Source organism: Patiria miniata, unplaced genomic scaffold, assembly GCF_015706575.1.
Source record: "Patiria miniata isolate m_02_andy unplaced genomic scaffold, ASM1570657v1 HiC_scaffold_1, whole genome shotgun sequence".
In the NCBI taxonomy this organism is placed as follows: domain Eukaryota; kingdom Metazoa; phylum Echinodermata; class Asteroidea; order Valvatida; family Asterinidae; genus Patiria; species Patiria miniata.
In genome coordinates, this window is record NW_024037047.1 from 27,041,297 (window position 1) to 27,053,625 (window position 12,329).

Genomic DNA, 12,329 nt, shown 5'->3' on the forward strand with positions numbered 1-12,329 from the left:
GATATATACCATCATGTCAATTTGTTTCCTTCGGCATACTGAAGGAGAGCATTGTCCATTTTCCCTAGTAGTGCAAACATAATGATTTGACGGCTGATCATAGACTAGAGTTCATACATTCCTCGGTGCGTGCAAGCAAATCTTTCCCTGCGCGGTCGTCCAATCATGGAGGTAGGAAATAAACGCAGGTCGGTATTTCTCGACATTGGAAAGTTCTATGGCAACTGAACTCCTTTAAAATAATGACCTCCTCGATATTTTCTCGCTCTCTCTTCTGTCTCTTTCTCTCTCTCTTTTTTTTTTTTTTTTAACCCTGGGGGCGAACACCCCACCAGAACCGAGAATCTGCAAGCCGACCCGCCATTAAGTCTGGCCGCTCAAAACCCACTCGGCAGGACACCTTTAAGCCTCTCGAATACTTTCCTAAAACCCCTTGATTTCGGTTCGCGTCCATGGAAAAATAATTTGCGCTGTCCAGTCCACATGAAAAGCCCTAGGGTCCGCCCGCATCGTTTGGTCTTGCCGCGCGAGCCGGCCCCCTAAGACCCTCCAGATCAGGGTTTGTGATTGGTTGACGCGCCGCTGGTACCCAGGGACGTGTAATCTTATCCAAGGTCGGATTGGTTGACCTGTTATTCATTCATTGGTTTACGGACGATCATTGAAGATATCCTGTTTATTACATGTGCGGCTGTATATATTGCCTCGAGACCGTAAACAGCTGTTCTGCCTCCGATGTTTCTGTGACGTTTGCATCAATATACTTTCGCAAAGTTCTTGGTCAAAGCAGATTTGCGTTCTCTGAAGCTTAGTGTTATTGGAGTCTTCAATTATAATCACAGTTTATGTATGAGTTATTCGGGGGCAAGACGACAAAAAGCGGATACCCTCGCAAAGAAAATGTGGGAGATTGCCTGCTATTGATCAAGCAACGTATTTATCACCGAGTACTACCATAAAGCTCAGTGGATATACGAACTGCTGCAGCAAACCTGTACCGTTCACAGTGGTATGCATATGCCGGTATCAGGAAAGAGTGAAAATGCAAGTGCTTGAAAATAATATAGTTGTACTTTTTGCAAGGTTCTGAAGTTGCTGGTGGTAAGCTCTCAATTGTTATTGCCATTCAAACTGTGTTTTTGGGGACGTATTTGAACTCCTGTGTGAACTTTAGTCAGTTGTCCTGTTCGCCTTCTTTGGAAGGACATAATTCTTTTCTCCGATGGAATCGCTGTCGCAGAGTTACAACAGAATGGAGCATTACTACAACTCCACGGGACAAGCTCCGGTCTACACGACTTTACTGGACACGCCGCCCCGAGGCCCAGCTCCGAACCGCCCGTACATGGTCAGCGCGTCGGCGCTGGGACGACTAAACGGGATGATGGCGTGCTTGTCCGGGGCGCGGCCCGGCGGGGACGGCCCGCCTAGCTCCGGCAACACTCCCCCCTCCTCCAACCCGCCAAACTGCGGCGAGGATGACGCTGATACCCTACAGCGTCTGGACTGTCAGCACTGGCTGCAGAGACAGTCGGGGTATGCCTCGGCTCATCACACGATTGACGGAATCCTGGGCAAGGGGACGAGACAGGAGATAGACCTGCTGCCACAACCCGGGTCACACAGGGTGCCACAGCCCCGTATGGATCTCTCAGCGAAAAGTCCAGCAAGTAGCAATGGGTCTTCCAAAGGTATGTTAACGTACCCCCCTTTTCTCCGCCCCTTCCCAAGTCCATTGGTTTAAGTAATAAAGAAATGCCATTTTTAGTGCTTCTGCTAGGAAGATAATTTGATAATTGAAGCATCTAAGAAAAATAACCATTTTATTTTCAAAGCAGAAGGCCTACATTTGTGTTCACAACTTCACCTGCCTTTGAGAATGTGACTTTGTGAGGAAAGGACAATGAAGCCTCTTTTAAAAAAAATATACTCCCCGGAGAAAAAAAAAACACCCATCAATCAAAACAAACAATTGCTCATTTGACCTTCTTGATCTTCAAAGGTGTTTCCATCCAGGTTAGCATAAGGTAATTTGAACACTTGAAACTGTCCTTTAATTTATTAAGTTACAATTCAAAAGAAGGACAGTTTCAAGAGTTCAGGTTGCCAAATAAGTAGTGGCGTAATCGTAGCAAGTACGTCTCTGTTTTCCGAAAGACTTGTGCTATGACTTGGACGTTTATCATGTTTATAAATCACAACACAGACATGTTTCCTTTACAATTGCAGTATAAATCAAACGATTAACACGATTAAACCATAGACACTCTGTGATTTGATATCTAAGTGTACCCGCACGACAGTGATTCAATATTGTTGTCAGTCTGGACACAACAATTTGCAGTAAACGAATTGTTTATAAACGACCTAACGAGATAATGATATTAAGTGCATAAGCGGAGACAATATCTCCTCCCCGCAAATTATGAGTTTGAACAGCGTGGGCTAGGACGATAAATTACCGAGCACCACTCTGCGAGCTCACGCTAGTCTTGTTTCAAGTTCATCTTCATCCAGACGGAAACCATTCATGTGGTATCAGATGGTTATGTGGTTTACACATTTTATTTCGACATCGTCCCGTCTCCCTATGTGGGAGGGTTGTTTTGGGTTTGTTTTTGCACTCAATAGGGGACGTTGAAGAACAGAGGACAATAGGGCTCAATTGACGAAGGTCCCCAATTGACATCGCGTACTAAACATATGGGAGGTCTTCCGTTAAAGTACATAATAAAAGAGGGACAATAGGAGGTCCACGATTGAAGGTGTTTACACACTTGTGTGAGTGTGTTGGTTTTATTTGGTGGTGTGGAAAATTGGTATGGATTGTCCTTATACTTATACTTTTACTGAGTAACTTAGAGCAAGTCCTTGCTGTATGGTTGTTTTACAATATTGGCATTTGGTGCCTAGGATGGCGTAATGGTATAGCAAGAAGGTCTCGGCAACCGTGGAGGGAGGAAATGCTTCAATTAGCCAACTACCGATGTTATGGGGTCCGTTTTTAATGTGAGATTTATCTAAAGAACCCCCAGCCCACACCCCACCAGTTTGATTCGAAACCGGGTCACACAAAAGACGAGGACAGTACCACTTTTTTTAAAACGTCCACACCAGTTGGGCCTAACTGTATCAGATATCGTGTTGCGAATGGCCTAGCAGTTTCAATTAAAGGGAAGATGGATCCCATTAATGGAAGAAACTAGATCACCTATCCGTGAATATCAGCCTTGAATTTCGCTATCATTAGATCATATTATTATTCGCAATCCCTTCCAGTATTCCCGTAATGTCTTTTCAAGATGTCATTTCTCTCTTAATTGAATAAATGCGCTCTGTGCACTTCTCCAACAAAATACATTGAAACATAATTCCGGATTGTTCCGAAATTGTATTTCCCGAGTTCAGTCACCCCTCCTTTTTTTTTTCAAGCCAGTTTTGACCTTCAGTTCTTTCCAGCTCCTGTGTTCCAAGTGTTGTTAGTGTCACATGATACAGTTTTGGCAAAACGTGACAGAAGACGAAAATATGGTGCTGTTTTTCTTCATAATAAATATCACATCTGGAAAACGCATGGTACTCTGTTGCTGCGGGTTGGCCTGTAATATTAATCACCATAACAGTCCACAATATCAATTCACTCGACAAAGTGTAGTTACTGTTACAGAGGCTCGTATTTTCGGTGTGCATTGCGTGTTGACTTCTGAGTATAGTTGGTACATGGTTTAATTATTATCTAAAATAGATTCAAGGTTTCTTTTTTAATGGAAGACAACATTGAGGCTCGATGCCTCATGCAAAGTTTACTAGATTGTGATGACAACTATATGATTTTCTATATTTCGTTCGTGGTTTAGTTTCAGGTACAAAGGTATGTCGTTGAAACATCATGAAATGTAGATTACGCAATCGTTCAAAATAATGTATGACACTGACAGCAATACACTTCCTCTAGTGGCTGTTAGGGACCAGTGGCAGGCATGTATTTTGTTTCCAATTATATACACTCATTAAAATTGTGTGGTTTGTTTTTTCGAGTACAATTAAAGGGAATATACAACATTTGCAAACATCGACAAATAAAACTACCAATTTTTTACGAAATACCTTACTAGGATGTTGGTAAATGACAGTCTCAAGCCTCTTGTAAAATTATGGCACCTGGTGTGAAGTCATTTTCAAGAAAATGGTATTTTTGTAAACATTTCCAACGCTGGTCGGCCGACCAGCGTTGGAAAAACCTAACTATTTTTCAACTACTGCTCCAAATTTACCATTTTTTAGTCCATATTTTGTTTGCTATTGGTTACATGTACATGAACGGGTGCAGGCCAGCTAGACTGGTTCCCTTGCCTTACAATTTTCCATCATCTAAAAATTGATCCATTTTATCTTTTGTGGAGTCAGGGAACCAGACTACTTGAACATTTTTGTTTTTCTTGGTTTTCCAACCTTTTCGAACACAAAACGTCAAAAATGTAAGTGTAACAATATTTGATCTATTATACTAACCTCTCAAATAGTTCATTTCTGAAAATTACAGCAAAAGCCAATGATGTACATTCCCTTTAAGTTCACAGCATAATTTCTTCGCAACTGTAAGATCTTGACTGCCACTAATCGACAGAGGGCGTCGTTAATGAGAACACAATGATGTCTATTGGGTCGTAGCAATAAAAGCGTCTACCTGCAGTTCAAACTTTGAATGAATGTCACTTAAAAACATATCCATGAGGATCTCCGCGCCTCCAAACAGATCTTTATTTCATGCCCCTTTAAATAATTGGTAAATCCGCAGCTTGAATATGAAAAGAGATTCACTGCATGACATGGTGTTTATAGTGATGGGCACCTCCTTTTTGTAGAAGCAGTCCAGAAAACAAATACAGGTATGGATGTGTGGTTCTGAAAAGAACCAGTTGGTTTTGCAACCAACCGGTTCTTTTCAGATCCACACATCAGATCCACAGAGATGTCCATATGTTGTTACCGTAAACCCTCACTAGTTCATAGTAGTTAGTACCACCATGCAAAGAAGTGAATAATTATGTTTCAAGTTTCATGGTTCAACTTTATTTTCATGTTATAAAGCCAGTAGAAGATGCAAGATCCTAGACTAGAGTAATACATGTAGTATTGAGGGTCAGGCAACAAGCCGAAGCTTGCAATGGATCCAAAGCTCCGTCGGTAATAATTTTACGAATCATGGATTGTCAAAGTCGTGCGTTGCGGTTCTTACCAAACCCTTTACCTTTGCAGCAGTCAAGGTCTGTCAAGGTAACCCATGACTCCTGTGCGAGAAACCAAAAGGTTCCATTTCCGGAAGAAGAAGATGAAGTTACCGCGGTTTTCTTGTATTATGCCCTTCTGGGAATTGTCAAGGAAATACCTTTTTTATTTCTTAACTTCATCACAATGCGCTTGAATAACTCGGTCCCAATTTCATGCCACGTTAAAGTGCAGTTCTTTAACCCTGAAAAGTCTGCTGACAAACCGATCCTGTTTCCAATGTACAACGAAATGGTAAATACCAAAACCTATTTATTTCGTGTACATGTATATGATTATAATTAGCCTTAGTTTATCTCTGACAACTGATTATCAATCCGTTATAACATAATAGTCCACATTACTCTGCACTGATGGATCGTATGGATTGTAAAGTGGATTATGATCAGAATGACTGGTCATTAATTATGGATTAACTTCGTAATCTGGGATTAAAGAAACCATTGTAACAGATTAACAACCCACTACCAGCACATAATACAGTGGCAGCAATTGGCTTCCGTAAAAAAAAAAAAAAAAACTGAAGCTAATTATACAAAACATCACAATCTAATAATAGAAAACATCACAATTTTATAATAGAAAACATAGCAATTCTTTGGTGACAATCCCTTGTTTTGAACGTATCTGTGAAAACACTTGACTTCTGTTCAAGGTAGTAGAGAAATAAGTTCACATGTTCTTGCTAAAAATGTACAGTATGATCCCCAAAAGAAGATACAGAAACATCGTCAAAGATTTGAAACGGCTTGAAATGCAACTACGGAGTTGGCCACGAGTCGGTGGCTTTGAAATTACGACGTGTCTCTTTGATGTATACCGGTCTATAACTATCGCATCTGTCATCACGCGAGACGATCTGTTTCTCGTCACTCATATTACGTGGTCTCTGCGCTATATATAGAACACTTTCGACAGCAGAATATCTAAAACGTCAGATTGAAAATAGAGGGCGCCGCATACAATTTTATTTTTTGCCTAATGATAAACGACATTTACTTTCCAAACATTTAAAGGGAAAACAGATGTACTATTAAACATTGGACAGATAGTCCAAACATGGGAAAAAAATGTTTTAGCTAACAAAATGTGGACTTGGTAGTTTTATTTTTCGATGTTTTCAAATGTTCTATTTTCCCTTTAAATCAACATAATTCAACGAAAAAATTCTGCCGAAAGCCTCCACACAAACTTTATACCGTCACTTTCTTATGTTGCACTGAATACAATTGCTTCAAAATGTTATGGACTAGTCCCTGGTTTCCTCTTTTAGACTAGGGTATGAGTATCACTCAGGTCAAAGTTGAAGACAGATAATTCGTATATTGTGAGACTGTGGTGTTTTTTGGGGTTTTGGGGTTTTTTTACGTCTTCTCTAATGAGGGTAAACTCCAATCAGTGCAAGGCACTGCTTTCCACGCAGGCCTTCAAGTTAATGAGAACTATGAGACCCATTATGTAGCACCTTTATAAGGATTTACAAGGTGCTGCGGTGCATATTGCAGCCACTGCCAGAAACACCGGGGCAAACCCCTTCTCTTAGCGATAAGTGTAACTGGGTTCTTTAAAGTGCATTACACAACACACGGGACCTACGGCTTTACGTCCCATCCGAAGGACGAAGCAATAATGGTAAAGTGCCTTGCTCAAGAGCACAATCACCATGTTCCTACGGTCAGGATTCGAACCCATGTACCACGGCACATGAGTCGAACACCGTAGCCATTGAACCACAGCACCCGACAATGCCCTTCGACTTCACAGTCAGAAATGTTATTTTAATGTGATTTTTCCTTTGTAGAACATTACTGATCTGAATATTCGTACATTCAAAATTCCTTAAGTGACATCACAGCAAAAGCGCCCTCTGTCGTCACAATATAGCATTGAAATTGTAAATAGTGAAAAGGGTGAAGTTTGAAACGAATTATACTAAAGAAGGGTGCCTCATTGTTGTTTTTAATCAGAAGAAGGACATTTTTCACTTCCTCAAATATGATGTTTAACTGTATTTCAAAGACACTAACTTTTCTGTTTCAGTTAAAAGTTCACAGCTGCTATATTTTCATATCACTCCAGATTTTGCATTGTTTGTACATGTATATCAATGATCTTGAAACCAATCAAAACGACAGGCTACCAGTCACTTTTCAATTGCATCATGGGGGATTTCCAGAGCTTTCATACAGACTCGTTACCAAGACCCATCATCATCGGATAAGATTAATACACGAGGCGACCTTGAAGCTAATAAATCTCGTGATAGAAAAACTAGGATCGTTTGCCATCTGCTCCGGCGAAGGGACAGGCTTAACAGTTTCAAATATAGTCTAAAAGGTGCAAGTTGGTTTTTTTTAATTGTAATAGGGTTGAACTTCGTTTACTGATGTGGACTTGTTTAGTATAATACGGCAGATGGGATTGTGCCTCTGATGATATGTATGTCATGAGAAAGATCAACGATAAGCCAGTTCGGTATTCAAACTGCGCATGTGCTAATTAAGATTTGACGATTTCTCTTACGGGATAAACTTGTCGTCGTACGCGTGCAAAAGCATAGCGGAGTACATGTACCAGCAAAATTGAAGAGATCGTCGTGTTCTGAAGTAACATTTTGCCAAAAAAACAAAAAACAAAACGTTTGGACAGCGAAGTGTTTCGGGCTGTCTTGTGTGTCCAAACCTTTGTGCTAACGGAAAAAAAATCGTCGAGTCTTGTTGTGCACCAGACTATTTTGGAATACCGAACTGACTTATTCATGCAACAACGAACATCAGGCAAAAAAACTACAATTTTGTAGGAGCAAAAGTACATCATAAAACAGTCAAGAACTAAGACAGTGAAAGACCTTTCCCACCTCATCCATTATGACATAAACAGTATTTTGCTTTTCCAACAACTGTCATATTAGATTAAGATTTTAAATTATCTTCTTCCAAGTTCCAGTCTTGTTTTTCCACCGCGAAGTGCAATGTACTTTTCTTTTCTCATCCGTCTTCTCGCGTCATCCCCTTCCCCTGACCCACGGGCCCCCTGCCGATTGTTAGCGTGTACGCCAGGAATGACGGGCCGTCCTCTGATGACATTCCACGGCGCTGGATGTTGTTGTATGCCCGCTGCTTGGATATCGTGGCCGGGGCGGGCAAACCACCAAGGGAGACCGAAATGCGAGCAGTTCAAATTTTATTTTTTGTTGTTGTGGGCCCTGCATTACAAATATTTTGAAAATAAATGGATGTTTAGGCATTAAAGATATTGTCTTTTCACGTGTGTGGGATGTTATTTGTAGGGCCCATCTTACTTGGAAACATATTTTGAGCAACTTCCCACTCCTCTTCAATGTATTTTTTTGGGTTAATTTGATCGAAAAGTGCACTTTTTAAAATCTATCAAATTTTCCTTGCTTTATTCTGACAAATGAGGGCGCTGTTGCTGTGGTGTAATTCCAGGAAGGCACAGTTTAGGGTTTTTTGTTCAAATTGTGAACCAAAAAATTGCTCATTGAAAGCATTTGTGAGAAAAGTTTGCTCATTGGCTTACTGTAAATGTACCGAAACAACAACGAAAGCAAAATTTACGACAGCAAAATATCCGAAAATTCTTGAGTCTTAAAATTTGCATGATCAAAACAAACTGAAAAGGCACCAATTTGCCCTGAGAAATGGCCAAAATGAAAATGTAAAATAAGGTCAAATGGGACACAAAGCTGCATTTTCAAGGATTGCATTAAACGCAATTACATTACACGGGCCTTTTAAGTAGTGAGCGACGAGCTTCCACATATGAAGACATGTATAAGTGGAAAAAATGCTACAATGATTCACAATAGAACCTGCAAAGTGTTGGATACAAGTCACCCTGTCATATTTCTCCTCATTCGCTAAAAAAACATGAGCATTATGCAAGTGTAGATTGATCAATCATACTGTTAGTCGCGAGATTGTAAGTCATTGTATATGTTGATACACGTAAATCATTGGCATATGATAGTTTGTAACTATTAATACAAAAAACGTATTGATATCTTGAGAGTGCATTTGTTTTTGTTTTCTTTTTTTGGAAATTGAACGATTGTTTTTCATGATTTTTCAAAATAAGATAAACAAAATTTCATTTATAACAAATTAAAGTATTTTACAAGGCAATTAAAAGACAAGGAAAAATAAGATAAGTCAAAAGTTTATCTTAAAATTATAATCACGTAAACTCAAAAATGTATGTTACAAGTTGACATGGAAGTTGGAATGCATTCTTATAAAATTGGAATATTTTGTCTGCGGGCATTTTCTCACTTTGCTCTCGATATAAAGACAAGCACTTGTTTATTTATTAGCTTTCAGTTATCAAGGTTCATTGAGGTACCAACAAAAAAACCTCGATGTTTTGGTTTAGCGGTTTAAAGGAGGCGAGGTTACTTCCAAGATGCAACAATCTGCCGACTGACTAAAACGTCTATCAGTATCATGACGAAATGCTACTCGATCTACGATTGTATGACAACTTTGTGAAAGTTATTGATGTCGTAATGGAGTTTGATCACCGTGTAAATATACCGTCAAGTTGTTTTCAATTAGTGAAGCAGATTGTCACCACGTGCCGAGGCAAACTCCAGAAGTCCGAACCGCTTAGCTTCGACCGCGCCGGCCTGACAAGCTACCGGGGCAACGAGCTCTGACACGCCGTTGTCTCTCCTGTCAAATTCGCGCTGTTGCTCCCAATTAGCGGTGATTGGGGGAACCGCACCGGTAATCGAACGTGACTGCTCATCATAATGCAGCAATTAGGGTTTGGCAAATGTTATTCAGTTCAGTTCTGAATGAGAATGAACGGCAAAAAAGGAAGTGGTTATACATGTATTGCCATGTAATGCGCGTGCCAGGGTAGGCATTATAGTATTTGTTTGTTTGTTTGTTTGTTGGATTATTGGTGTTGGGCTGTTTATTTGTTTGTTTGTTTTTTCAGTGTACGGTTTTAATCCTGAATTCAAACGATGGACTTTTATGCAAGGCCCCTTTTCAAACCTTGAGTCCAATAGTGTAACCACAGAAAACTATCTTTTATTTTAGCTCCAGAGAAATTAATCAAGAGAATCCGCATCTTCATTGGATGTTAATCCGTCCTAAGTTGTTCGAGCAAAATAAAATATTGGCCCGGTCATTTTCTGCCCGAATGCGAAGTCCGATCGACTACCTATGTGCACTTTGTGGTTAGACACCTCTTTAATTTCCAATGTGTGAAAATAAAAAATCACCTTTATTTTACTTTGAAATATTTTGGAAATGAAACACTCCGGAGGAAACTCAACGGGAACTCGATCTTTTCGACTGAGTTAAGTCTTGTCCCTTTATAGTTTCAGTCGGATCTATGTTGTTTTGTCTGTCCTGTTCAGTTTTCTGTCGTTCCTGTACGATCTGTTGTAAGTCCCGTTTGTCATTTTTTGTCTTAAAAGGGGCATTTCTATAATAGACGTTGTCTTTTGAATATGCCTCCATAATTGCCCCTTTTCATGTGTGTCTTACATGATAAGTATTCTTGTATTTTATTAAACATCTTTCGTATTTTGACCTTCTGTATACTTACCTGATTGTACTTTGCAGTATGGAAATAAACGTTGAGATGAATTGAATTGAATGGTCGGATGGAGCATGGAGAAATTTCTCAATGGATGGAGTGAATTCACACTCAAAAAGAGTCTTCAGAAATACATGTAGGAGAGAAGGTCAATTCAATGTCCAGGTCAGACAAGTTGCATGCAAGTATCCTTTTGCCGGTATAGCATGAATTTAGGTTTTATGAAATGCGGACTCATTGGTGGTATTGCGTATGCTCATGCATAGATAATTAGGAGAGGGACCGGTCACGTGAGAGGGTTTAACCAATAAAAGGGAAAAAGAGTCCGATTTTCATACGAGTCCGATTTTCATATGACACCAGTATTTGATCACATGACAGTCGAAGCTGAAAATTACAGACGTTGCACTTCCCCTAAATTTGTGTTTGCAATTTAATGTAAAGGGAAACAGCATCCGCGCCTTAATGAAAACAATGCTGTTTATCTTTCATTCTGTATGGTCTTAGCGGGGAAACATTGTAGATGTGGCATGAGCTAATATCTTCAGTGATGATACCAGGTGTGAGATAATAATCAGCCGAGATCTCTTTAATTGGAAAATGTGCTTGACACATGTTGCTTTAGCCCATCCTTCTAATGTTTGCCTAGCCTAGCCTGCACCATGTGACATACCGAAGCTCACACGGCAGTATCCACCTCGGTTATAATTGGTAGTCTGGCTCCCGACCACAAGTCGGTTCTAATTAACACCCCGATGCCAGGCTGGGGCGTAAATTGGACCTGTCTTTTCGCTAAAAATGACAAACTGCATGCCTCACACCACATTGGAGTATTAGAAACAACAAGACGACGCAATGATCTCGTTTGTAGCCAATTAAAATCCACGCTGACTGGTCATGTGGTTGCATCAGCCAATTAGGGAGTCCCGGAAAGTGACACCTTCTCTGCGTAAATTAACGAGCACACGTGGTCATCAGGAGGGGATGGTTTCCGGTCGATGTTATCGCGACCATCTCGACCTTGATAAACAATGTGTTAGTTGTTCCACTGCTTCCAGCGCATCTAGTCTTGCCTTGCATGCATCGTGCTGCTCGCTTGCTTCAATTATACTCCAGATGTTCTCATAATATAGTCTCTCGTCATAATTTCTGACACCAATTATACATATCTGTAGCGTGTTTTACTTTTTAATTTTGACTAATTGTCAACTCTCCATATACATCATGGATACCCTTGGTCGGTGGATTGATGTTGAAGTTGAGCCACGTTGTTGTCACGGCGAGGAACGGCCGTGTTTCTCGTCCTCTTCGTCTTCCAAATCCAGACACCTGCGACTGTACTGCATGGATTCTAGCCAGTATCTTGGGCTGCATCGCGGGGACTACTCGTGCTATCCTTTGGCCAGTTCACGTAAGATTGCTCTGATTATATGATTTCAGCACATTTCTTTTAATTTTGTATACCTAGT

The 12,329-nt window shown here is 40.3% G+C and overlaps 1 protein-coding gene across 2 annotated transcripts in view; it reads left to right on the forward strand.

The window, feature by feature from the left end:
* Positions 1-661: 661 nt before the first annotated feature.
* The window catches only part of LOC119727309 (ALX homeobox protein 1-like), a 32,256-nt gene continuing 20,588 nt past the window's right edge, over positions 662-12,329 (forward strand). Inside the window, exon 1 of one of the 2 annotated variants that reach the window (XM_038199166.1) lies at positions 662-1,691. In XM_038199166.1, the coding sequence (XP_038055094.1) occupies positions 1,223-1,691 (469 nt within the window). In that variant the 5' untranslated portion in view covers positions 662-1,222. Of the gene's footprint in view, positions 1,692-11,871; positions 12,272-12,329 lie in introns of those variants that run through there. The other variant, XM_038199170.1, reaches the window with a different exon arrangement.